This window comes from Rhyacophila brunnea, unplaced genomic scaffold (genome assembly GCF_057557595.1).
Source record: "Rhyacophila brunnea isolate RB1 unplaced genomic scaffold, BYU_Rbru_1.0 scaffold_18, whole genome shotgun sequence".
Lineage (NCBI taxonomy): Eukaryota > Metazoa > Arthropoda > Insecta > Trichoptera > Rhyacophilidae > Rhyacophila > Rhyacophila brunnea.
The window spans coordinates 19,429,352-19,457,164 of NW_028232837.1; the positions used below are offsets into that span (position 1 = coordinate 19,429,352).

At 37.6% G+C, this 27,813-nt stretch overlaps 1 protein-coding gene across 1 annotated transcript in view; it reads left to right on the forward strand.

Annotated features, from left to right (window-relative positions):
* Dad (Daughters against dpp) overlaps positions 1 to 27,813 on the forward strand; it is a 204,233-nt gene that overhangs the window by 64,159 nt on the left and 112,261 nt on the right. Inside the window, exon 2 of the mRNA XM_085945399.1 lies at positions 48 to 104. Coding sequence (XP_085801525.1) covers positions 48 to 104 — 57 coding nt within the window. The remainder of the gene's footprint in view (positions 1 to 47; positions 105 to 27,813) is intronic.

Genomic DNA, 27,813 nt, shown 5'->3' on the forward strand with positions numbered 1-27,813 from the left:
CTACCAGTATGCCCATACTAATAATTGTTATTATTTTTTTGTTACAGAGTCCCCACCACCCCCTTATTGCCGTTTCGCTATGGACGATAAGCTTAAACCCGAAGGTAAGTCTCAATTAACTTATTAGTGTTATTCCCCATGCCAAGTCCGGACCCAGATACATCGGTGTGTTAATAATAATTTGTAATGTTTTGATTAATAGGCACAAATTTTGTGCGACGTAAACTGTCCAAACTACATTTAATTTGACATCTGATAATGAATAGCTATGTGGACGTACTTTGAGTTTTAAAACTTGTATGAACATAATAATATTATTATGTGTTGGGATATTTTGTTCACTTTAAGGGGGGACATGCTCGTCGAAGGTCAAAATTGAGTTTTTATTGTATTTTCAAACCATGATCCTGGACACTCCTTAAACGTTGTAGATAATCTATTTATATAATTTTGAAGCTGTATTATCCTTTATAATTATTTTAAACATTTGATGACTGCATAAAGTATTTTTGTTACATAAAATAGTATTCTTTTAAACCTCTCGCTCTAATGTTTTAGAATATAGTCATATTTCGGTACATAACTGTGCAGTGGTGTTAAGATTTTTTACATTTATTAATTTTTAAACGCATTTATAAAACTATTAGCATAATTTATTATGAGATAATTTTTGTAAAATATTCACGATAAAAAATTATATTGATAATCTCTGTGATCGCAAATTTGACAAGAATTAAGCATTTTATTATTCAAAAAATCGGCAAAATTTACACATTTGAAGATGATTTTAAAGATATTTATTATAAGCTATGTCTTTGACCATTTAAGTCTAATAAACATCTTATGAATAATAATTGATTTATAATAATTATTGACCTAAGATTAAGGTAGTGTTTTTTTGAAATACGCCATTTCTTTTGTCATTCCCCAGTGGTTAACCTACAACATACAGCCGTAGCCATAAATTGACAAACTATAATTAAAGTAGGGAGTAAAATGATATTAACGCGCGTGTTTGAACATGTACCGTTTAAAAAAAATAAAAAAAAAATTCGGTTAGGTACATGTTCAAACACGCGCGTTAACATAATTTTACTCCCTATTTTAATTATAGTTTGTCAATTTATGGCTACGGCCGTATGTTGTAGCTTAAGGTGACGCATCAGTGAAACGCCAAATAATTTTCAACTGTACGCGCGACGAAATTTTGGACTCGCTGCCATTCACTGAGAGAATGTTGACCCGGGCACACGTCACTTTGCTGCGTGATGGCGACGGGTCAATTAATTCTAAAATCGTGTAAAGATGACTAAAAACGTTACCCATTTACTTTAAAAAGAAAACATGTCAATGAATATATTATTATTGTTACTAATAGAACAATAAACAGAACATAAAATGGATGTATGTTGGATTTATATGACAATTAATATTTCGTTTGACAGGCGTCATTTTCACCCGCCACCCGCAATCCGCGCATCGCCTAGCGACGATCTTTTTAGACCGTGCCTCAACTAATGCATGGCCTTAACTACTGGGGAATGACAAAAGAAATGGCGTATTTCAAAAAAACACTACCTTATTCTTAGGTCAATAATTATTATAAAGCAATCATTATTCATAAAATGTTTATCACACTTGAATGGTCAAAGACATAGCTTATAATAAATATCTTTAGAATCATCTTCAAATTTGTTAATCTTGCCGATTTTTTGAATAATAAAATGCCTAATTCTTGTAAAATTTGGGATCACAGAGATTATCAATATAATTTTTTATCGTGAATATTTTACAAAAATTATCTCGTAATAAATTATGCTAATGGTTTTATAAATGCGTTTAAAAATTAATAAATGTAAAAAATCTTAACACCACTGCACAGTTATGTACCGAAATATGACTATATTCTAAAACATTAGAGCGAGAGGTTTAAAAGAATACTATTTTATGTAACAAAAATACTTTATGCAGTCATCAAATGTTTAAAATAATTATAAAGGATAATACAGCTTCAAAATTATATAAATAGATTATCTACAACGTTTAAGGAGTGTCCAGGATCATGGTTTGAAAATACAATAAATACTCAATTTTGACCTTCGACGAGCATGTCCCCCCTTAAGATGTATCTATTTTGGTCTGGACTAATCATCATGATAAACGTATTTAACGATAGTACCTACTAGGATGGTTAAGAATTGAACTCTTGTGAAGAAATATTGATTCTGGTTCCATTATGTTCCAATGTGTGATTGATATTATTTTCAATACGACATTGTTGATGCATGCCATGTCTGATTCGATCACATCATGCGACATTGCGTGCCCGGTTTCACTTGAATTGACATTCGTATAATTGTATAGATACCTTGCCAGGTAATTTTGTACGAAAGTGACAATAATCGTATTGATAGAATTTGATTTCGATTTGAGCAGACTTAAAATGCCAGCCTTTTTTAATTTTTAGTTTTAAATTATAAGAAAATTTGTTGGGTTACCTATCTTCCTATTTTATTGGTGCCTATTTATTTTCTGCAGCAAAAAAATGCATATACATCATCCACTGATGATTAGAACATATGAGTGTTTCACTAGCATAGTGAACCAAGTCCATTCTGGTTATTTTTGAGTAAGCTAGGTTCAAATATAATATTTGAGTATTTCTTATTCTGTAAGGGTATGATTTCCCTTACAATAATAACTTAAATGGACTCAAAATAAACCTTAGAATTGCAATCATACCCTTACAGAATAAGAAGTACTCAAGTATTATGTTTGAACCTAGCTTACTCAAAAATAACCAGAATGGACTTGGTTCACTATGCTTGTGAAACATTCTTTTTATCATATCCATGAAACCTACTTTCAAACATCGGGGTCTTTCATTTAGATACCTGATACATGGAGGTTTGTAAACCCGCCACTGCTCTCAAAGGTTGTAATATTCGTATTCGTTCCTACATTTTCCGCCCCTTACCATCGCATGGCCTGCCTACCACCCCCAAGTGACGTACTGGTTGCGTCTATTATCAATACCGATCGGAATATTGGAAAATAATATTATATCGATTACGTCCTATTTCTTGCCTTTATACGTGGACGACCACTACAAGCAATCTGCGAAACTCGTGGATCATATCCCTCTAAAAGGTTAACCAACTACTATCGGCTCCTGTCTCGTACAGTTTTATTGTCGAATGCATATCGACAGGGCGGGTAAAACATGAACCGTGTCGGTTAAAGTGGCTATTAAGCAAACCGCGTGTTTATTACCCGTATCGAATAAACGATTTTAATGCTCGACCTATATTCTTATTATTACATGCATTAACTATGGACAGTGCTCGCGAACCGTCAAGACGGTACTTTAGTGAAACGGCAAATAATTTTCTACTATAGGTGCGACGAAATATCTGATGAAAATATAGACTGGCTGGCAATCGGAGAGCGAACGTCGAGCTGTGAACACGTCAATTTGTTTTGTGATAGCGACGGGGGAATTAATTCTTAAATCGTGTAAAGATGACCAAAAAACGTTACCCATTTACTTGAAAAAGAAAACAGATTGACGTGTTCACAGCTCGCTATCGATCTCCGAATGGCGACTAGTGAGAAATTTCGTCGCACCTACTGTTGAAAATTATTTACCGTTTCACTGAAGTACGCTCTTAATTGATTAGTTTAACGGCTAGATTCGTGACGGTGAAATTGGTTTGTCATTAGCCGTTGTTGATCCACTGCTTAATAAAGGTCTTATCTAGCTTGTTCCACTATTCCCTAGTTTTTCACTGCTTTCGCCGACCTTGACGATCCAGCGGGTTTTAGGATGTGATCGTTTAATCCACCTCCGGTACCACTGCGACTGCATTTGTTGAGCGGGTTATCCAGCAACATATCGACCGATATACAAGTTGTTCGTCGGAATTAAGTGATCATGATCATTGTTTGGCAGCTCATCTACACGATGATCGATCAGCAAACTGACCCCTTTCGCGTTTAGAGTGTCGTCAATGGTTCGTCTGTTCCCGCGCCGTGTCCCTGTTGACCGTTGTGATTCGCACTTTGTTTATACGGATTGTCATGTCCATGTGTAATGATTACTATTAGCTGGGTCGTACATCTGAAGTCGTCCCGACTGCATTTATTGATTATCTTCACTGGTACCTACTTATATCGTAATAATATCATCTTTATTGGAGTGCACAACGCAAGTTGTAACCGCATCTGCGGTGCATTTTCTTCGCCATTAAAACAAAGTGGTTAGGTCCAACATGTGGTTTATTGGGGGATTCACAATAATATATTATACTATTACCCCCGTTGAAGACGGGACACCGGTGTCGCGCTCGTATATAATAAAGAGGCCTTTGTATTCGAATAAAGGGACCTTTGTATTATGTTTATGAACGCCCAGAGCTAATGAGTCAACGCATAATTTCGCGTTATAAATTAGAACATAAACTGGCTGCGGTAATAAAAACATGTGTATCGGCGGCTTGAAAATGTAGCGGCCGACGGAAAAGTGTACCGGACACGCTTTGACTCATTAGCTTGGGGCGTTCATAAATATAATACAAAGGCCCCTTTATTCGAATACAAAGGCATCCTTATTATATACGAGCGCGACGCCGGTGTCCCGTCTGAAACGAGCCTTAGTGTCGAAGGGTTGCTATTTACGTGTAGTACCTAGTTTCTTCTGTCCCGTTTCATTTTAGTACAGTTCCGATTTTACGGTTGTTCGTACATTGTTGAATTCGTTTTTATTTACTACAATTTACGTCCGAAATATTCAGAATTCAATTAATAATATAAATAACTGTCTTAAATGTACGTATTAAAATTATGAATCCTATTTATTTGAACACATTCAAATTCAATGCAACGCGATTCTTTTAAATTCTAATCGATTTTAGTTTTGTAGGTACTATTCCATTTCAGTATGCTATCCGGGTTTCACCTTTCGGCATCTTCAGACACAATTCACACTCGCATACTGACAAAGAATGGAGTTAATTCTTGTTTATATAATAAATTTATTCAACAAAAGAATGTAAAAACCTTATTAGGTACCTTCTTCTTTTTTTTATTTATACCCGTTCAAATAATGTCCTCAGCTAAGATAAACACTTGTCAGTTTAAAAGAAAAAGAACTTTCTCGAATAGGTGAAAGAACACGTTGACATGATATACTTCAAATCAATTTGTATATATTTTTTTGAATACTCCCCAATTATATTAGTTTGGTCATTTCTTCAAATAGTTAGGTACGTAAATTGGGGTTTCACTGTATGCTACGGTCTTATTCGCTGTTACGAAAAGTAGGTATATCTTGGGAATATTGTTAAAATGATTTATTCCAATATACTGGCTGGCAACAGAAGTGGCATACTACTTCCAATACACTCTTCATATTTTCGTCTATGACTGAATGCTGAATCTCATGCGTTGAGCGCACTTCTATTTTCAGTCGTTTCTCTTGTGTTCATTTTGTTTTTGCTACATCAGCTGTCAAACGGGATGATATTGTTTGTTTGGAACTGTTTGGAAAACATTGTTCGCCGGCAGTCTACAGACCGTCTCGAGCGCCGTGATATTTACCTGGCGATATGGCTGCTGTTCCGGAGTTATTAATTCGATATAGATACCCGGTATTTCGTATCTTCAGTTCCGACCACCCCGCTTATAAAACATCAATTTTTTTTTTTAATATGTATCTGCATTACACATTCGAGTGGTTGTCATTATATTTAGCTCTATAATCCGGTGTGGATCTCCAGTTTTAAAAAACCGACCCGACCGTCAGAGGCGGTTTTCTTTAAGAGCATACATAAGAAAAACGGCAAATAATTTTCAACAGTAAGTAGAACGAAATTTCGCAGTCGTCGCCTATTGATAGTCGAGGTGTGAGCACGTCAATTTGTTTTGTGATGGCGTCGGAGGAATATATTCTTAAATCGTGTAAAGATGACTAAAAAACATTCCGCATGTAGGTACTTGAAAAAGAAAACATGTCAATGAATATACTATTATTATTACGAATATAATAATAAACATATTAAAAGGACGCATGTTGAATTTTTATGAGAAATTATATTTCGTTCGGCTCGCGTCATTTGCACAATCCGCGCATCGCCCAGTCACGATCTTTTTAGACCATGCCTCAGTAATTTAATAAACAATAAACAGAACATTAAATGGACGCATGTTGGATTTATATGACAAATTATATTTCGTTCGGCACGCGTCATTTGCACAATCCGCGCATCGCCCAGTCACGATTTTTTTAGACCATGCCTCAGTAATTTAATAAACAATAAACAGAACATTAAATGGACGCATGTTGGATTTATATGACAAATTATATTTCGTTCGGCACGCGTCATTAGTCTGAAGTATAGCCTTAACGGAGATAACGCAATCGATTCGTCAGAAGTTTTAAAAGAGGGGAGTTTCGAAACAGGTCTAACAGGTCATGTAATTAATAAATTAAATATTAGCCACTCGAACGTTTTAAATTTATGTTTTTTTTATTATCGTTTTTATCCCATATCGTTCCGCCTTTTCTAATCATGTGCTTTCAGTAAATTCAGTCTACTCAAACGGTAGGCGACCTTACGTGTCACGTTCGATGTATTCTTTTTAGGACCTTTCTTATCCACCGATCATCCCTTACCATCTATTACCGTGACCGGCCTTGTGCCACTGAAGCTTGGGTTTCGAACGGACCGACGTCTGTGAGTTTTGTTTGAATCACATAATTTTATTCTATGTTCAAGTGTTACCCCCTGATACTAGGTAATTCATTCCGCAACCGCGTATTCCCGGGTATACAAGAACCAGTGGCGAAGGGTGGGGGTGGGCTGTTAAGATCCGCCATAAATAGTGCACAATACATTTTGTCAGTCATACGTACATATTTGTTTTCATTGGAATAAGATTTACAGATGGTGTTGGTTAGTTTTTTTAAATTAAATTAAACCCTGCGAAACCAAACCATAATAGATAATAGTCAAAAAATACTCGTTCATCTATAAATTATCTAAAATTATGCAATTAAATCGTACATAATTTTAGATATTTTATAGATATAATAATATTTTGTATCTATTATAGTTTGGTTTAAGCAGGGCTTAATGAATTAAAAAAATGAATGTAATATGTATTTCTAATCCAACGAAAGCAAATAAGTAAGAATGAAAAAGTGTGCACAATTTTGTCGTACCTATCCCCCAAATTATACCGAAACTATTATGGTTTGGTTAGACAGTTAAAAACTAACCAACACCATCTGTAAATTGTAGTCTTCTTTTTTCTTTCGACCATGTCCGATCCTAATACGATCATATGGGCATCCACAGAGTGGAGGTTTGTATTGACAGATTTTGTTATTACGAGAAATGGATGACAGCCACTTGCTCAATCTATTAGGTCCATACTCTGACTCATACACAAATTGAAAAAAAAATAGGTGTACTTGCCAGACCCAGGTTTCGAACCTGGGACCCACAACGCAATAGGCCAACGCTTAAGCCGCGCGGCCATCGATGATCTCAGTTGTCATCGGTCACGCGGTTATCGTGGATGTAGTCAGTTCAATAAAAACAAATACGTATGACTAACAAAGTTTTAGTGTGCCCCATTTATGGCGGATCTAAACAGTCTACCTCTCCATCCTTCGCCACTGCTAAGAACTTTACTAATAAATGTCACCATTATTGTGACAATTTTCAGTTGTTACGTCGTATTTCGTAGCTTAAGAAACTCTGTGCAAAGAGTAAAGATCGCCCTGATGGTAGCCAACCTCCGTTAGGGGATACCACGAGAAGAAGAAGAAAGACAATACGTTACATGGAAAGAGTACATAAGCGGAAATTTCCACTCTAATAATTATTACGTTTCAATTGTACTTACACGTTATATTTTCGCGTGCGTACATTTAATCGCGGAATTTTCCATTGCTTTTTTTTTTCAAGTGGCATATAGCTGTATTTTTTCTCGTTTCCATAGTAAATTAATAAACTATTAACGTAGAACCAGTTTATTGAAAAAATCTAATCAATGAAATGCGTGCGAAGGAATCATTAAAATAGTAAAATATGTAAGTATTCATATTGTCACGTTTAAAAAAATATTTTACTTATCAATAAGTATTGTTTGCAAAATAGAGAGCGAGCTTTGTGCCTATCTCATTCCTTGTTTATTTTGGCACACGTTGGAATTGGGAAATTATCAACTTAAAATGTAAATTTTTAAAACGAACGAACAAGACTTCAACGGTAAATCATTGATGGTTAATAATTCAATTTAATTGCTCATAAGGATATATTCTGATAGTGTCGAATATTGCCCATTGTCTAGAAGTAAACTACTAAAAGTAACTAAAATAATATAAATTACACACTTAGTAATTAATCTACCTCCTGCAGTAACGTCTAGTTAAGCCATTTTAATTTTGTTTTATCATAGGTATTCGGTTTACATAGAAGATTGTAGAAATTCTGACTTATTTTTGTATAGATATGGGCGAGTTTATAAACGGTCCGCTTATGAAGTCGTGGGTCATAGATTCGATCCCCGCGTCTGGTAAATTCACATGCATTTTGATCCAGAGCATGGACTCAATAGGTTGAGCAAGTGGCCAACATGTTATAAAACATATTCGGGAAGCAGCCAAGATGCATCCATGTTGAATTGTAGATAAAACGCTTATCATCTACGTCCATAGAAATATATTAGTTACGATTACAGGGACAATAATTTAATAGAATTTAAAAGTGCCGCTATAATTTTATTTCATTCCTTACTGTCGGAGTGATGAATTAATTAAATCTCGCTATTCGCGATGATTGTCTTGTTTCGGTCACGTGGCTTAAAAAGTACATACTTGTACTTAATTTATTTTATAGGTCAAGATAAATAATCGTTCAGGATCGGGTCTTCGTCACTGGTTTACATCTTCGCTTAATAGTTTATGTAAGAAAACAATTACATTAGTCTCAGGATATCTAATTGTAATAAATTCTAATAATCCTTTTCAGTGTGAAAACTATCCGCATACAATCTTTGGATTTATTCATCAGAATAAATATGGAAATCTGTTTTGGTGTAATTTAATCAGTGTACTATGTTAATTATTCTACCAAAGCTCCACTGCCAGAATACTGTCATATTCGATTCTTGGGGTAATTAATGCGACTTAAATTATTCTAGATTCCGCTTATGGTGTCGTGTTGTTTTTATTCCTAGGAATATTCGCGAATGGTTAGCTTCAGTAGCACTTTTCACATCTACAGATTCTGTTGTACTATCTGGCATGATGTTTATAATACTCTTCTCATTGGCAAATAAACACGAAAGACGCAGTCATTCAGCGATAAACATTAATTTTTTATGTATCTCACGATGAAAACCAGACGCGTGAAACTCGTCACTCGCGTAATATAATCAACAATTCAAACGAATTCGTTTTGAATTAAAATTATTGCTCTTAGATTATCAATACGTTCTTTCTTCCTACTTGTTAATCCTGTACGATCTATACCAGGCATATCCGATGTCAAATAGTGTGATCTACTATCCCGTATCAAAACTGGTAGTGATAAACCATACTCTCTCCCCCATTGTCATTCTAAAATGGTATTATATTTAGCTGAGGACAATTAAACACCATTTACTCGATTATCCCACTGTTCAAAGAGCCTACTGCGTGACGGTTAAGTGAAACTACTTAATTTAAAGCGCGGTGATTCACATCTTCTCTTTCTCTCACTCATGCGTCAGACTGTGTTTCCATAAATTATTTCTACTAATTCGTCCTGCTGCATCAAATGTGAAATACATAGGAGTAATATGTTATTTTATGTGTATTTATTATATATATATACTATATCGACGTTTTGATTACGACCCGTTTATCGTCTCATCTAGGCGAGGATCCGTTGTTAAGGCCCAACGGTTCTGTTTTCGTATAATTCAACCGAGCTATTTTACCCCCACATAGGTATCTTCCTTTCAGAGGTGTACAGCAGCTTCCCCTATCTTTATTGTGACGGGTTGGAAATTCGATCCATAGTTTGAAGAGCTTCGTATTATATGTTTATAGATTTTTTTTATTGTGTTGCTTGCTCTGTGGCTCTCGACAATATGTATGAGACACATTCTGCAGTTTGTTGGACATTATTTTTCGGCGCGGAACGGACAACCTGGAGAGACTGGTGGTTTTGGGTAGCCTCCAGGCCTGAGCTGGAGCGACCGAGTGAAGGAGCTGACCGGGGGCAGCATTCACTCTGCCCTGACAGAGGCAGAGAGGGATGTAAGGAAGATCGTTCAAAAGATGACAACATTCAAAGGTGGCCACGATCCTCAGCCATGAGGAAACGACCAAGACGATTTGATACTTAGAATTTACCGACTACAACTACATCACATTTCATCATCAGAGCAGAGCATAGGCAGATTCAAAGTTACTTCCATTTCCCTCACTCTCAGTCTCGTACGTGCTGTCACGTGAGACTTGCATGCCGAGAGGGTCAGAGCCACGTCGATATATTTCATGCCTGTAGACCGCGGAGTGTCGCATTCTCAGGCGGCATCCGGATCACATGTCCCAGATAGGTGAAGCACATTTTCATGATCCGTCACCAATTAATTTCTTTTGATTTGAAGAGGTGATGACAATTCAGCGGTTTTGACTGTATTGCACACGTCTCTGGTGCTGTTTCCCTCTTCTGTGTTCGCTGCCAGTTCGGTCAGCCAGCCAAGTATCGTCTCTGATATAATATATTAATATAGCGATAATATGTGATATGAGTGTCGAGTGCAAATCGATATTCGGCGGCGGACTGAATGAAGTGGCAGGCGCCGGCTGGGGGCGCCGCGCCCCCCGCGCATACTTCAGGCGCGCCGAAGACATTGTTGAGTCGCCGACGACGAGAACCTCGCAAGACCTCGTTCGCAGTTTATTTGTATACTGCGTAAAAACACCAGCAGTCGCTGATTGATATGATCAGGTTTGCATTAAAAATTTCCACACGAATAAAGTATGTGTTGTTTATTATTCTACGAACGGAAGTTTTTCTGGGTAATTCAAGGTCTTCTATGAAAATTATATTTGCGTTATATCGACGTTACCGTGCACTCCCCGTATTGCTTCCATGGTACTTAACCATAGAGCAGTTATTCCTGATCTCGGCACTGAAGGGTATCTTCTTTCTCGATATCCTTCATTGGTTTTGTTACTCAGAACAACACTAACGTAGACCCCTCCGAACCAATCCGCCTCTCAGCATACTCGGTCTTAATCGAGCGTATCACGAAGCCCTACGTTTGGTGTGAAGCATCAGCAGTTTTTTTTACGCCTGGCAATGTCTCGGATTGGCGGCTCTCGTGGTGCAGTGTGTAAGGCGCTGGCCTTCCACCGGAGAGTTCTGGGTTCGATCCCGGTGAGCCTGGGTGTTTGTGATTGTTCAAAATTATACTCGCACGATGGCGTCTCTGACGTATCCCCACCCCCGCCCACGCGATTTAGAACGCGCGACGGGAATTGGGAAAAGTTTGAAGAGGTGCTTTCCAAAAAGCTTGACAGGACATCTAGAACCCGATTTCTGGACCTACACTCGGCCGCCTCACGACTGACTGAAGACATCACCGGATCAGTCGAAGCTTCACTCGGACGCTGCAAGCCCAAGCCACCAAGCCAGTCGCCGTGGTGGACGCAGCATGTTTCGCGCCTGCGTGACCTTTTCAGAAAAGCACGCAAGGCCCATCAACGTGCACGCCTGCGCAAGCAACCACCTGCCTCCATCGATCCCCTTGCAACCATGGCCAAATCCACCCGAATGGAATACAAGAAAGCGATTACTCAAGCCAAAAAAGACTACTGGCGTAACTTCGTCACCATTGAGGGAGGTTCGGACCCCTGGGGTCCTCCATACCGTGCACTGAGGCTGGGACTCAGACCGACGAGCCTCTTGTGCGGCATCGAGAAACCGGGTGGCGGATTCACCAGTACCGAGTCTGAAACGGCTGCGGTCCTACTCGAGGCCCTCATCCCCCTGGATGACGAATCCAGGGATGATGACGCCATGAGGATGGCCCGCTTTGAGGCTTCTCTTCCCATCGACACGGATCACTCATCGTTGCCTTCCGAACAGGAGATCAACCACATCATACGCACGTTGATTGCTGGCAAGGCCCCGGGCCCGGACTGCATTGACAATTTACTTGTCAAACGCACATGGGCCATCGCCGCGCCAGAGATTACAGCCCTCCTCAGTGACTGCATCAGAAGCGGCACGTTCCCCGACTGCTGGAAGAGGGGCTTACTTAAGGTAATCCCCAAAACTGGCAGCCGAGAACCGTCTAGCCCCAAAGCCTACCGCCCTCTAACACTTCTGCCCGCTCTGGGCAAAGTGCTGGAGAAGCTACTGTGCCACAGGATTGAAGCCCACCTGGAGACACACTCGCCGCTTTCCGATAAGCAATTTGGATTCAGAAGAGGCAAATCAACAGTCGACGCCATAAGGAACGTGATTGCCATTGCTGAAAATTCTCGCCGTAAATACGTCCTAGGAGTTTTCCTGGACATTGCAGGTGCGTTTGATAGTGCGTCTTGGCCTCTTATACTTCGAAAGCTCCGGCTGAAGAGACTACCAGGAAATTTGTTCGCGTCAATTCAAAGTTATTTCACCAATAGATCGATCGAGTTTCGAGTTGGTTCAACCACAATAAAGAGGAACACCAGCATGGGATGTCCCCAGGGCTCAGTCCTCGGGCCCCTTCTCTGGAACGTACTCTTCGACGATATCCTTAGAATTCCGCTTCCAACCGACTGTACTGTCATTGCCTACGCAGACGATGCGCTGCTGCTGGTCGAGGCCGACAGCAGGGCGAAGATTGAGAGCACCGTTGGCGAAGCTTTAGCATCAATTGAGGCTTGGGGTAGATTAACTAGACTATCATTCGCACCTTCCAAGACAGAAGCCATTGTCCTTAAAGGACCGAGACGACTTAGCTGTTCGAGACTACCCACAGTCCGATTCGGTGACACGAGAGTGAAAGTGTCGAAGATCGTCACCTATCTAGGCGTCAAAATGGACACAATGTTAAATTTCCTACACCATGCCGAAACCCAAGTCCACAAGGCTGGGGTGGCCTTCCAGAGGATCGGCCGCATGGCTGGTGAAGGATGGGGCTTAAAAGTAAGGGCGCTCAAGATCGCCTACGGCGCCATTTTTATGGGAATCGCGGCTTATGCCGCCAGTGCTTGGTGCCCGCGCATTCCCAAAAGTGTCAAACTTAGAATCTCTCTTTTAAGAGGACAGCGCATCGCGCTTCTGTCCATTACCAAGGCCTACCGTACTACCTCAACTGACGCGCTCCCGGTCCTGGCCGGCATTCTCCCACTTGACCTGCATATTCAGGTCAGCGGCGCTTCAATATTGCTCCTCAAGGGCGAGGAGGCCGACGTTGGTGATTTTCACCTCGTCCCTCCCCCTCGGCTAGCTGGCGAAGGAGTAGCATTATTGAGGCGCAGAATTAGACTCATGTCGCTTAACGCGGCCATTACGACCTGGCAGCGAAAGTGGGACGAATCGACCAAGGGCCGGCACACATATACGTTTTTTCCAAACATACAGTGGCGAATGGAGATAACCAAATATCTGACTCCAGACCATTACACCAGTCAATTTGTGACTGGTCATGGTGGATTCGCTGGCAAGCTCTTCGAGCTTGGACTTGTAAGCCGTCCGACATGTCCATGCGGAGGGGAAATACAGGATGCCAACCACATCCTATGGGAGTGTCTGAGTATGTGCTCCGAACGGGAGGAAATGCTCAGGTCGGTCCAACCAGCTGTTGGACCCATCGGCCCGTCCGACCTGGTTGCTACTAAGGCCAATTATCTTGCTTTCAAAAAATTTGCGGCGTCTTACTACGGGCGTGAAGATCTCTTCACATAAATTTTGCTGCCTGTATGATTAGCTTCGTTCTTTAATTTAATAAACAAGTATTTTCATTTTCTTTTTAGTAATTTCCATGTGCTTTTTCTCTCCCTGGCACTTTGCATTAGAGTAAACTCAGTAAACTCAGTCAGAGCTCACTTTGAGCGTAGCAATCTAAGTCTTGGGCATCTTCTCCCAGGACACTCCCAGGCCAATTCTTAGATGCTTCACATCACCAATTGATGGGTCCCGTGATACTCTCGATTAAGACCGAGGGTGGTACGGGGCGGGTTTGGTGGAGGGAGTTTAACTTCAATGTTCAAAATTATTAACAACCACTTTGTACGAAAAAGCAAGGACATGGTTATTAATAAATCTAAATCAGTTACCCAAGACTAAGGTGAGTTTACAGAAACCCATGGAAGACACAACCATAGTGAACTAACAAAAACGATCCTGTTAATAAATATATTGGTAGTACAAAAAACAAAGCTAAAACAATACGGGTAGCCATTCAAAACTATGTGAAGAGATTTTGTAATTTTTTTATGTATATGACGTTGAGGTACTTTCGTCTTTGTTCTTCGCCTATTTAGTGTTCCTTGTACGTGTCTATGTCTGATGTCTTTTTAGTCATCAACTACTTTCAAATCAGGGGTTTCTATTACGTGCCAACCTTCACAGAGGTAGAGACCCGTGAGCAGTAACAATATAGACATTGATAGAATTTATAAGATACTCTAGAATAGGTTAAGTTACAGTTTACGTTGGAATTGGAATGCAGTATTCCGCGATGCTTATTCGTGCGTCGGGTGCATTCGTATTCGTTCAAGTCACTTCGGATAGATTTTCCCCGTTTAAATTTATCGCAGTCACGATTTTCCTTTTGAAACGCCTAGTGATGTGAAATGTGAAGGGCGTTTCTGTTAAAATCAATATCTTAGTGTTTTATATCTTCGGGTGTATTTCCCGAAGGAAAATATAGCACAGAGTTCAATAGTTGAACTTTAACGTGGTCAAAAAAAAATCCTCTGTCTCTATGTTTGAGAATCGGGTGAAAATTCTTTCTAGTAAACAAAAATTTCTAGATATTTTATGAAATCATCTTTTACTGAAGTGAAGGTCTATGTTTCGTATGCTTATGTCGGTGATTCACAACCCGGAAGCTCAGGGAGCTTCTAGAGGTGCAGGTAAAACATCCATTATTTAGGGGCAGCACATTATAAGAAGTCGAGGAATTAAGGATTGAAAGCGAATAATACATTATTTGAGAGTTGTTTCCTTGGAGATGTTAAATTTCGCCTGCGGCGCTGGCGCTTAATCATTGTATATATATCAGAGCTTTAATGAATTTGCTTACATATATCCGTTGCCGAAATAATATAAAACAACTTGAGGCTACAGATAGTATGTAAAGGTGCTGACTCTGTTTATAAGCGGCACTTTGCTGATATCCTCTTCTTCGCCCCTAAGTTGCAGGATATAGATACCACGCGTCGCCTCCAAGAATCCCGGTCGCTGGCCAGTCTTCTTGCATCGTTTCAGCTCATACCAGCGTTCAGTAGCTCCGCAGTTTACACTCTATTATAGATAGTATTTAGTGGCCTCCCAGGACGCCGGAGTCCGGTTGGCTTGAAGAAGAGGCAACCCAGGTCCAACGTCGCCTCTTCACTCTCAGCGTGATGAGAAGCTGCTTGGTGCGTTCTCTTATCTCTTTGTTACTCCTAAACTCCTAAAGTCATACCGCACACCCAGTATCCGTCGCAAACATCTGTTTTCGAAGCTTAGTATACGATTGCTCTGAACCTTCGTAAGGTGCCATGATTCCCTAATGTCAGTGCTCACTAATTTATGTGCCTATTTTGTAATAATTTACCACTGTGGATCTCAATAGGTATGGTTTCCAGTCACTCGTTCGAGCCGTTGATGAGGGCTTCTTTCCGATAAGTAGGTATATTCACAATAATTTAATGGCGTTATATATTGTGATATCCGCACGTATAATTGCATAATATTTCACGGTTTCAACATTTCACCAACCGGCGGATACTCCTGATAGATTTGATTAATATGAAAAGGAAATTGATATATTCTGTAATTGATTGGCTACTTGCTGATTAATTGATTCGTAATAATAATTAATACATCATTCACGAATAATATCTAAATTTCATTGGGGTCATAAAAAATTGAAATCACGATAATTTCAATATCGATAGTTTTTTTGGGACTCCCTACCAGACTGTTATTAGTTATGTTATAATAATTATTAATTTGAATTATGTACCTATTGAGTAAGCATACTTATATAATAATTTATTTTATCCATAATATGTCGTATTATGTGTTACTGGTTGGAGAGTTTTGTGGGCTCTTTTTGATCAATCCAAATTATTGAAATAATGATTCTCAGTTTACACAGAAACTGCGATTAATGGTTCAAACTTTAGTTCTAATGGATTTAAGTTTTGTATTATTCCATTTGAGTGGATTGGGTGGACAAATGGAATAGTACAAAACTTAAATGCATTAGAATTTAAATTCAAATTCCATCAAGTACCTTCGGTCGATGCTATTAATATTCAAACTTTAGTACTGAAAAATATGTTTTGCTTTTTAGTGTATTGACCAAAGACTACACAGACAGATAGATATACGTATATCTTGTGGAAACAAATACATCGACTATTTTGTGGTTTGAATATAATAACTTAATAACTTTTTTTATATAGTGTAAATTACTGTAATCTGTCAATTCATGTTGGAACTGCATTATATTATTTGATTAATTATTTGTAATTAAATGAAACACAATTTTATAGTAGGTACTTATTTCACTTTCTTTAAAAAGTGGAATAGGTAGATACTATAAAATTTGTTTCATTGAATTACAAATAATTAATCAAATAATACAATAACTGTCTAAAAATCCTTATTAAAAGGGTTCTTTACTGTTGGCATAAGCTATGGATTGCAATACATATTTTATGACCAGTTTCGTCTCTCGAATTTGTATCTTCAGCTCTACATAATATCGTCATCCCATTTCTAATAATATGCTGAGTTTTGATCTTCACATTATGTGTTTGTTTGCTATTATATTTCGAATCATTAGCTTGTGTCTTTGATACCGTAGTAATGATCTGTCCACAGTCATTATCATAAGCCTGCATCATTCTACTGCTGGATGATATCCTCTCCAATCTGATTTCATTCCTCACAGTTATTTGCGTTGCACTATCCGTAGATCTTAACTGAACACCAATGAATCGTACCTTGGTGATAAAAACTGGATACCTACTATATTACTAATTGCAGTTATAACTATACTAGAAGATACATCATACATTGACCTATCATCACTTGATCCAGCAATAACCATCTTACTGCAAAGCCAGACAATGATACTATTAACAATATGATAAACAAACAAACCGCCCCCATTGTAGCATTCCGCGTGGGACGCAATTCGTGTCTGTGCGTCCCGTCAGCCGGCGACTTCACTCTTGTCACGACTCAGCGGCCGTTCCCTTCCCTGCGATGGGCGTCCCGAGACACGCAGCGGTGAATACCTACAAACCCCACTGCGGAGATTCCTCTGTATTAATCGGGTCGATGGACCATAGTTTCCTTGAATTCACCGGACAGATGATATTATTATAATGACAATTTAATGTCCTCTGATCCATAGAGTTACATGTGTAGAAAGGCGTGGTGTTTTTTGTTGTTGTAAATATAAATATATATTTTAGTATTTTTAGGCTGATTTTTTAATATTACGTGGTACCTTCCACTGAATGGGTCTAGGATTATAGAGATAATCACCTCACTTTTAGAAACACGGTTTAAAGATTCGCTCCTGGGGCCTTATGTTGTAACTTGCGAGTTGAAGTCGCCCGGTCGACATGACGTTATATGACATCATTATGACGTACTATCGGAGTGATAATAGCATTCGAGAAATTAACGCTACTCAAATACTGGCGTTATTCATTGTCCCCATACACAAATAGGTGTTTCAGCATAATAATATCTATGGAGAGTCGTGTGCTTGGGCGGCTTGCCTCGTTGCGTGTATTGAGGTTACGTCACAATTACGTCATGTCGTCGGGTGACTTCATGTCACAAGTTATAACATAAGGCCCCTGGCTTTGCTACTGACAATGTAGACAAGTGAATTCGTCGAAGTATTACGCCGCTGAAGAAAGTAACCTAACCATACATAACAAGGAATTAATTAGTTTTTATGAAGAGTTAAATATAATAACGTGACATTTGTCTGAAAAAAATGTTGAAAAATTTGGTTGCTGGTAATTGGACACGTTAGTCGTCATCATTTCGTCTATTTAGATTTTACTACTATTTTCTACGAAATTTCTGTGTGCGAGGAGCTTGGAAAGATTTCTCCTGCTGATACGACAATAACTGTTTTGACCCCGGACCATTACACCAGCTAATTCTTGACTGGAGATGACTTCGCTGGCAGCATACATGAGCTTGGTCTTGGAGAAATACAGGGTACAAACGACATCGTTCTAAAATATGTACGTACGAAACTGCTCTAGTCAGTTCAACCAGCAGTTGGGCTCCGTCCGACCTGGTCGCTACAAAGGCCAATCTTGTTGCATTTAGACAATTTGCTGCGTCATACCCACTTTCAACGTGAAGTGTTTACTTAGAATAATTAGATTGTTCGCCAGTTTTATACCAGTTTACATAATAATTAATTTTAACGTAATCATATTGTAAATTCAGTATGTGTATGGCGACCTCAGTCTTGAGTAAGTGCTCCCGAGACATTCCTAGTCATACAAAATACTGAAGTTCTCTTCTCATCCAGATGTAATGTCCTATTAAAACTGGTACACGACACATGGTTTTGATAGAATAAGTAGGTACTACATAATTAGTTAAAACAAAAATCTCAACTAACTTACTAGTTAATCAATATAATGTGATTCATGTCTTACTGGGAAAGATGGACACCCAATCTGTTTTAATGGTTGTAACCTTTGTTACTTTGTCTAATTGTTATTAATAATTATTACTTGTCCGTGGGTGCGTTGCAATTCAGCGTCGATTCAAATTATACAAAGATTAATTACAATAATAACAATGCGTTGCAGCATTGGTAACTGCCATCATGATTTATTGTTGCTGTTCGTAATATTATCTACTGTTATTTGTATGTGTTTACAATTCCATTTAAATGTAAGCGAGGGGGAGGTCCCAGTCCTTATATCTATTTTTCAGATGAACTCGACCAACGTTGCTCGACAGAAAATTCTACAACCCAGAGTAATAATATAAAGAGAATGGCTATTGTTCGGCAAAATGAAGCCGTGTTTCTAGCGTATAACGCACAGTAGAACTTCAATTTTATTATTATTAACTTAACGTTGCTTCTCAGTACGGCTACCAAATTTAAGTTTAACATATTTTCTACTGAATTAACTAAAATAATAAGCACTACATAACTTTATATTTAATACAAAAACAATAAGTTTCAGCAACACGTGTTTGCAGTTTTTAAATTAATGTAATCATTCAAATCAATATTTACCGGCGACGTTTCCAAAAAATATTTAATTCAGCCGTAGAAATTCTATCTTACTCTAACGCATCTTGCGGAGATATAAGCGTGCCGAATGCTTTCTCATTCGCACCTATGGTCCGTTTTTGTTAAGGCCTTGCTTACAACCGTTTTTTTTTTGTCGAGACTAGGCCGCACCCTTGGGATTCATGGGGCATATTTTAGCAAAAACTGTTTAATGTTTAATTGATGAGAGTTCGGTGTGAGGACGAACCGATACTTACAGTTCCCACCGGTAGGTAGTTATCATAATTAACAAGTGTTTTATTCACCTCAGTGGAGGCCCACATACAAAAAAATAATATGTATGATTGACATGGTTTAGTGTGCACTATTTATGTCGTATATTAACAGCATATCTGCACCTTGCCCACTGGTTAATATTATGTGTAGTGTAAGTCAGGCATCTTCAACTTGCCGTGCTGTGATCTATACTATCTAGTAACATTCTAGTTGTATCAAAGCTGACCCTTAAGTGTCGACCTTAAATATAAACAAACGCATTATAATTGGGTAATGCCACTGGCGTGGCGTTACAACTTAATCAGAAACTCTTTCATGAATAAATAATCAATTTCTGATGGGGACACTCTTTGCACTCATCATCGAAATATTTTTTCCTACTATGATAAGAGCCTACTGCTCGACGGTAAGAGGGAGGTATCATTTAGTTTAAAGCGCGGGGTTTCGCGTAGGTATTATCTTTATTTTACTCCTGTGATACAATACGAATGAAACGCTACTAATAAGTCATGCGGGCAACCTTATAGTTAATTTGAATATGACTCCTGAATGCTTCTCCTTCAAAATCTCAATGAAATCATAGTATATGTAGGTATTACTACTGAAAGTACACGTTTTATATATTTCCACAACCCAAATTCTTGTGAACTTATTGTGTGATTGATGAAATCCATACCACGATCTGTTGACATATAACGTGGTGTATGTAAATGTGTGTTCACACTGCCTAGTGCAAAACCATCCTTAGACCACACAGATAATTGCCATTAATGTTTTTTTCCCCATTGAAAACAGATAATAATAATTATCATTGTGGCGCCGCATGCAACAACAGTATTAGATGTTTGAATGTAGCGACGAGCGATGCATTAAAATTATTGGAATGTTATGTTATGTTTCGATTCGACTGACGAGCGATTCCATATTCTTACCGTGTTTTGCTAACTCGTACAAGAATATAAATTGCAACTAAATAACGTGTCTGAACGTGCATACTTATATATTATTTTATAAACACCATTTTCAATTGATTTTGAATCAAGATTTTCCGTCATAAAATAAATACATTCACAATTATACAAACTATAGGTGATATTACTTCGTAGCGGACATGTCCAACATAGGGTCATAGAAATTAACTCGTGAAAATGAGAAAATGTAAAAGGCGTGTACATTCAGTTATAATATATAATATGAATTCTTTGTTATTTTGAAGAGGAGCATTTTTATTTTTGAAAGTAGTTTTCTAATTAACCATGAGTAATTCTGTGTTTACTCTTTATATGACATGATTTGTAATTGTATCACTTACGGCCTGACACAGGAATGGGTGTGAGAGAAGATGTGAATACTATGACTGTCACGCAGCAGTGTTTTTACACAGTAGGAGAATAGTTTGACGATCACTGCAGTGAGTAGGTACAGAAGAAGACTATTAGGAAACACTTTCACGGCGAATAGGAAATTGAGTATTTTGAAAATACAAGTGTTTTTGTTTTATTTGTAACGAACAACAGTAGGATCAAAATTATGATCAATCACGGACGTAGGTACTAGAGGTGAGTTGGAGATACTGTCGCCAGTTTGTGTACTCAAGTTTCGGATGAAACTACCCATGCCTCAGTATGTGTGGCCCAATAAACTTATTCCAAAAAACTTGTGATGATATCATCGCGAGTCGCTGTTCTGTGCACTCGCCAGTTGGTAGACTTTCAACACTATTGACATAAAATGCGCACGAACGAAATAGCACTTGAATATAGGTATATTTTAATTTATTAGTCTATTGCGTTCGAATGTATTACATTTTGTGTTGCAGCACAGTGGTGAGATGACGCACAGGCTTAGGCTTGTTATATACCACTCAAAACATGTTTAAAATTAAAAAAAAAACACTGTTATTCATTTTTGTTAACAATAATATTGTAACCTAACAGAAAAACAACTCATAAATTTATAATTCTATAATAAATGGGACTTTTCGACAAGCGGAGCTCAGCGTATTTTTAGCGATTATATTGAAGCCGATACACAGTCTGAGTTCCCTGAGCCGATACGTATTTTAAAATACTAATAATATGGAGTTGGTTTTAGTTTCAGTTGAGTATGAAACTTTTGTCGCAATACGCACGCCAAACGATCTATATAGTATTCCAAATACTAGTAAGTATTTTGGGACAAGTTTATATACTAAGTATTTTTTTATACTGGTAGTAAGTATACTTAGTCTTCAAAATCGACCAGTTTTCCCATCTCTAGTAGGTACACTTCACTGCCACGATAATTTTTCGTGTGTAGGTACTTATCATCTCTGTTGGACGAACCACAGAAGAAACTGCGTAGCTCATATTATTACACATACGAAATTCCCCGTAGCACCCGCTCTATAATACCCTACACTTCAGTTGTTTCCATACTTTATGTTACTAAGCCTCCCTTTAAAAAAAATCTAATCTTTTCGTCTCCCCCCACTATATTTCATTAAATAATACAGACACCTTTTTAAATAGCCATAAATGTCTGTACAATAATGATTGTACTGTAGTAATACAAAAATGAAAAAAAAACTTAATTATAAAAATAATCAAGGTTTTTAAATTAATTTATTTTTCATGCGACGGATGTGCTTGTTTATTAGCACAAAGTGATCTTTTTCTACTAAACGGGATCGATATTTGGATTTCATTGCAGCTAATGCAGAAAATCCCGTTTCACATAAACACGATGTTACGAATCAATGGTAACAGTACTTTACTTACATCTTGCATTGCTATTATTGGCACAGTATTGTATTATTCTTCATTTCGGTTCAACCAAAATTGAACTAGGGTTTTTGTTTCAATGAATTATCGCATGATAATTCTATATTTTTTCCTTTTCAATAGTAGTCAATCCAAACTCATCATCGTTCATTGACAAATGGATTCTATCATGGGCCCCACATCTTGAAGCAGGCCTCCAGGCCAGGATCTTTGTCGGGCCCACTTACCTATCGCCGATGTTAAGGGCGGTGTGGTGCTTTAAAGTGGTGTTTCCTAAATTATACACGGGAGTTATCATTTAAGTATAGCAATCATATAGTATCACATCAAATTGCAACGCACAACCACTTGCGTCTTTTTTAGACTGTAATGCCCGGTCCACACTGGTAACATGTCGCCGGCAACCTCGTTAAATTTTACGATAAGTGTGATAATTATCGTAAAATTCCTTAAGCAATTATGATAATTATCGTAAAATTTATCGAGGTTGTCGGCGACATGTTGCCAGTGTGGACCCGGCATTAGAGTAAATGTGTGATTGTTTTATGCCCAGGCACTTTATAAACTATAAATTTGCAAACCTGTGGCTACATTTGTGTTAAACTTTTCGCGCCTCCCTTTGCAACACACCGCGCCTCTCAGTTTATACTAAATACAGTAATACTTATTAATGATTAGGCTGTTTGAGTTTCCCGTTATTTGTCAGATTGAATATTCGTTGACGTATGCACATTTTAAGTAATATGATACAGATTAGAGTGCTAGTTCAGATCAGAAAGTGCACATATAGGAATACGTACCTTCACAATACAAAGAAAATAAAGCTCAGATGTCTTAGAAGACATGAACTGCGATATTTGGATTTTGTAAAAAGATGAATAGCATCCTCGTGGGTGTAGTAACCATGTTGATGATGACGTTTTTAAAATCAATTTACATGTTTTAAATATTTTTAAAGTCTTCGCTGGTGAAGTCAAGTATCTATCATGTTAAAAATTAAATTATCCATTACACATAATAGTGTAAATATTTGTTTAGTTCTAAATAAAGACGATTTTTCCTATACGCCATTAAAAATAATATCTATGGCCGTGTTTATTCAAGCCATTGTGTGCGGATGGATGTGTTTTAGAAAGCTTTTGAAGTATTTTTTATTTGATAAAAAACAGAACGAAAAAAAAGCTACCAGGCGGACATAAGTGCTTATTTGGTGTGCTCAGTACACAACCCCAAGCCTGCATACAAAATAATAACCGACGATTCGAAAAACGAACAAGTGCATCTCGGCGACCGGTCTATTTTTAAACATCAATCCGAGCATCGCAAGAAGGCATGCGTGATCTTCTCTTTCTAATGTATCAAGGGCAGGCACACTTCCAGTGTTCTCTGACTGACGTTTATGCGCTCCGGATATCGGCATAAATTCCATCTGTGACCACATTATACTGACTTTCGCTGATCAGGAATATTTATTTGCTGGTTTTCCTTGTAATTCTGAAAATGTTCTGTATTATTTTCTTCTCAAAGTAAGATCAATTTTAAAATAATAAACATTTCTCGATCACGTATGGAATGTACCAGAACTTAATCTGACAATATAATGTTTGAGACTTTCACGGTTTTTTATCGTAATAGATTTTTGGGTTTCCACCGTGTGTACTTCTTATTTATTTCCTCGACGTTTCAGGCTCGTTGCAGAGGCCATTATCAAGAGATGATAATGTTTTCCGATTAAGTGTAGTGTAGGTGTATGAATGCAAACATCGCTCTAAGAAAGCCAAAAGAAATCCTATTATCTAAAAAACGTCACAGCTTCCAGCACTGTCAGCAAAGTCCAATATTCGATCCGGTATCTCTGGTCGTAACGATTGACACATTACTCTGAGCAACGTTTGCTCTTAATTAATCGGATTTTTTTGGCATTATTAGAGCGACGTTTGCATTTATACACCTACACTACACTTCATTAATCTAACAAATTCAAAAAAAAATCACTCAGTATTGTTCCGTTGTGTCCAAGAATTGTGATCTACAGATGTTAGGAGTTTAGGATGTATTTTTTGTTCTTAAATTCTCGTCCTGTCCAGAATCCGATCATCCGGCGCTACCAGTTATGTAGCAACATCGACGCCGACTCACTGTATAAAAATTGTTTTATTGAATTTATATGTGAATCCGGTTGTATGGGTTTGCAAAGACGACGCGCTACCTATCAGCCGAATACCTGTTTGTAATGGGTATTACAATAAAACGTGTCATATGTCTAGGTGATAAATTTCTCATGCCATGTATTTAATAAGCTAAATTTTATGTTCTAAGTGTTATCTTATGACGTAAAGTATTAAATATCTTCTCGATTATTGATAATTCTTTTTCTTAATCGACTTGGAAGATTTTTTCTTCTCATCTCCAATCGTTCAATTTTTCAATAAATTTTCTATGACGTTATTCATTCTTCTTTTTATACGATGATGCTATAGGTCGAGGAACTACCTATCACTGACCTTCTCCGGCTGGTTCTCATCCCCCTTTCACCATCGATCTTCACCCTTATTTTCATGCCTTAGGCATTGTCTCTGTCTCGGGTGACAAATTTTGACGATTTTGATAAGTCATGCGTATTATGAAATGACACAATTACAGCAGGTACTCTGGAAACATGAGAGGAGAAGTCGTTATTCAACGAAAGATAAACGTAAACGTAGCTGAGAAAGATGTCGCATTTCGTGGCTTAACAACCTTCGTTATTGGTATGAGCAAAGATCGCCCCGATGTTGACCGCCCTCCGATAGAGGATGTTACGATAAGTAGATGTTTATGAAAGCTTTGTATTTTTCATAATGCTCGTTTTTAGCTATACCGTTGGTACATCAGGTACAGTTACAAAGTTTGAATCTCATCGAAATACTTTTTGATTGATCTGGCATTGCCTTGTTTTATTTTTGCTAATATTTAACCTTTTTTAGTTGATAGGGCTTCAAAAAGATCTATAGCAAACTAATTATAAACAATACTGAATTTACTCGCAGATACATTTTAATACATTTTAACATATTATTATTTATGTATTATCATAAATGTGTAACTGCATAATTACAGTGGTGGTCAAGCGTCTCTAAACGACCACAGAGACGCGCTAAAACCAGCTGGATAAAAATTGGGTGGATGTACGTGGCAGTGTAGAACTAGGGACTCTGAATAGTGTTATGAGCTACGGGATGACTTCATTCAGCAGGGGATCCACCCCGGGTGATGATGATCATAAATACTACGATTCGTAGAATATTTGTATTGTCACTATCACTAAAATATCAGGACACCAGAGAATTGAGGAGGTATTTTATAAATTGGCTAAGAAACGTTGTAATTATCGCAGATTAGTATGTTTCTCTCCACAACGATTGATTTATAAAGGACTCTCTGATACTGTATCAAGTTGAGCAGATTATGTATGTACCTATGTTGATGTTTGCTTACAGACTACCATTAACCAGCTGTTATAAAATATTATCAATATGAATCAATACCTATATTTATAACTGACTAAAATCCCACAGTATTATGTTATATTGTTAAATATTATAACAAGGGATGTTTTGATATATATACATAAGGGATACCTTTTAGATTAAGCACTGATTAGACTAGATTTATTGTGTAATTTTAAGAACTAGCTAGCTATATTTCCAGAATATTGTGGAGGATGTACCTAGTAACATGAATTGTAATTGTTCATGTCATAACATCGATAGTTTATAATGTTTTTCTGCTGTTCCACTATACATATTATTATATCTCTAGATAGGTATTCTCATCTTGATTGACCCATGTCCGTGGGAACATATCGCAAATACGATAAATTTCTATCCAGTATCCAAGCTATATAGGTATTAAGCATCTATTCTAGTAATGTTAAATTGACTCTTGTATCTGATTTACATCTAAAATTGTCAATTAATTGAATCCAATAAAGTATTTTAATGAGATAAAATCGTTAATTACTAATTTTGAATAATTTATAACACGGCACCTAATGACGATACCTGCATAGCCCGCGTGCAATAGAATTGAAAACATTCATTGACAAAAATGACAATCCATTCGTTCGTGGTCAGGTTAATTTTTAATTTGAATACCTATTTAGATTGCACAAATTTTACCACTTCGTTTGCAGAATAGTGACTATTTCATAGCCAATGTACGGGCACCTAGTTACATACAAAATATGTGACAAAACAGGAGTGCAAAGCGCCGCTCGGATAGATTCTATTTTTAAACTGAAAACACCGCGGAGCTATGGCGCCTGTTGCCTCCTACCCCTCGCCCCCCTGATAGACTAGCCGCGCGACGCCGGTTGTCTCATTTCGACCTCCCCCTCGCCCCCCGCCGCTATAGTCGTCCCAAGGGCAACAACACTCGATTCACCTCCTCACTTCTCGTTATCGGCGCAAATGTATGATCGCCTGATACATGTACTTTTCGGACATGGATTACCACACTTTCGTCTGGTCCCCTGTTTGGGAAGTGTTTCCACACATTTTTCTTGCGAGACCGATCCTCCGTATTCAATAATGTTCATTTGAAATAAATTAGTATAGTAAACACCTCTTCACTTCTCTGAATCCGGACAGATGTATGATCGCCTGATGCATATTGTAGTTTTGTAAATGAATAACCATAGTTCACCCATACCCATTTTTTATATGTTTTTGTTGTTATACTGGACCCCAATAATTTACAATAATAAAATATTTTTTAAAATAAACAAGTATGATCGCCTGATACTTTTTAGATAAGGATTACATACATAATAATTGTGAATTAATTATTATTTATTACACTCCTTATTGTTATGTGAAATTGAAGTACATTTGGACACTCATATGCAGAAAAGATCCAATCCACAACCTACTAGTTTTGAGATAATTGAGGAAATAGAAGATTGGATAAATAAAAAATCACAGTAAACTGCCAACTTTCAAAAGTTATCGTAAATAATGGAATGCATATCTATCTTGCTAATGATGTACAGTTTATTCGAAATTTACATTTCATTAATGAGTTATATAGTAATTTATGGGGTTGGATCATTATTGCTTCGATGAGAATTGGATCTTTTATGAATTTCTATTATGATTGGAAACATGCGTGAAAGATCCAATTCATAACCTACGTTTTGTTGTATAGTACCTAACAACAGAAATTCTCGATCATTTTTTTTTGAATATTATGTAAAAGTTTTGTTTTGTTGTTATCTAACAATTTTTTTAAC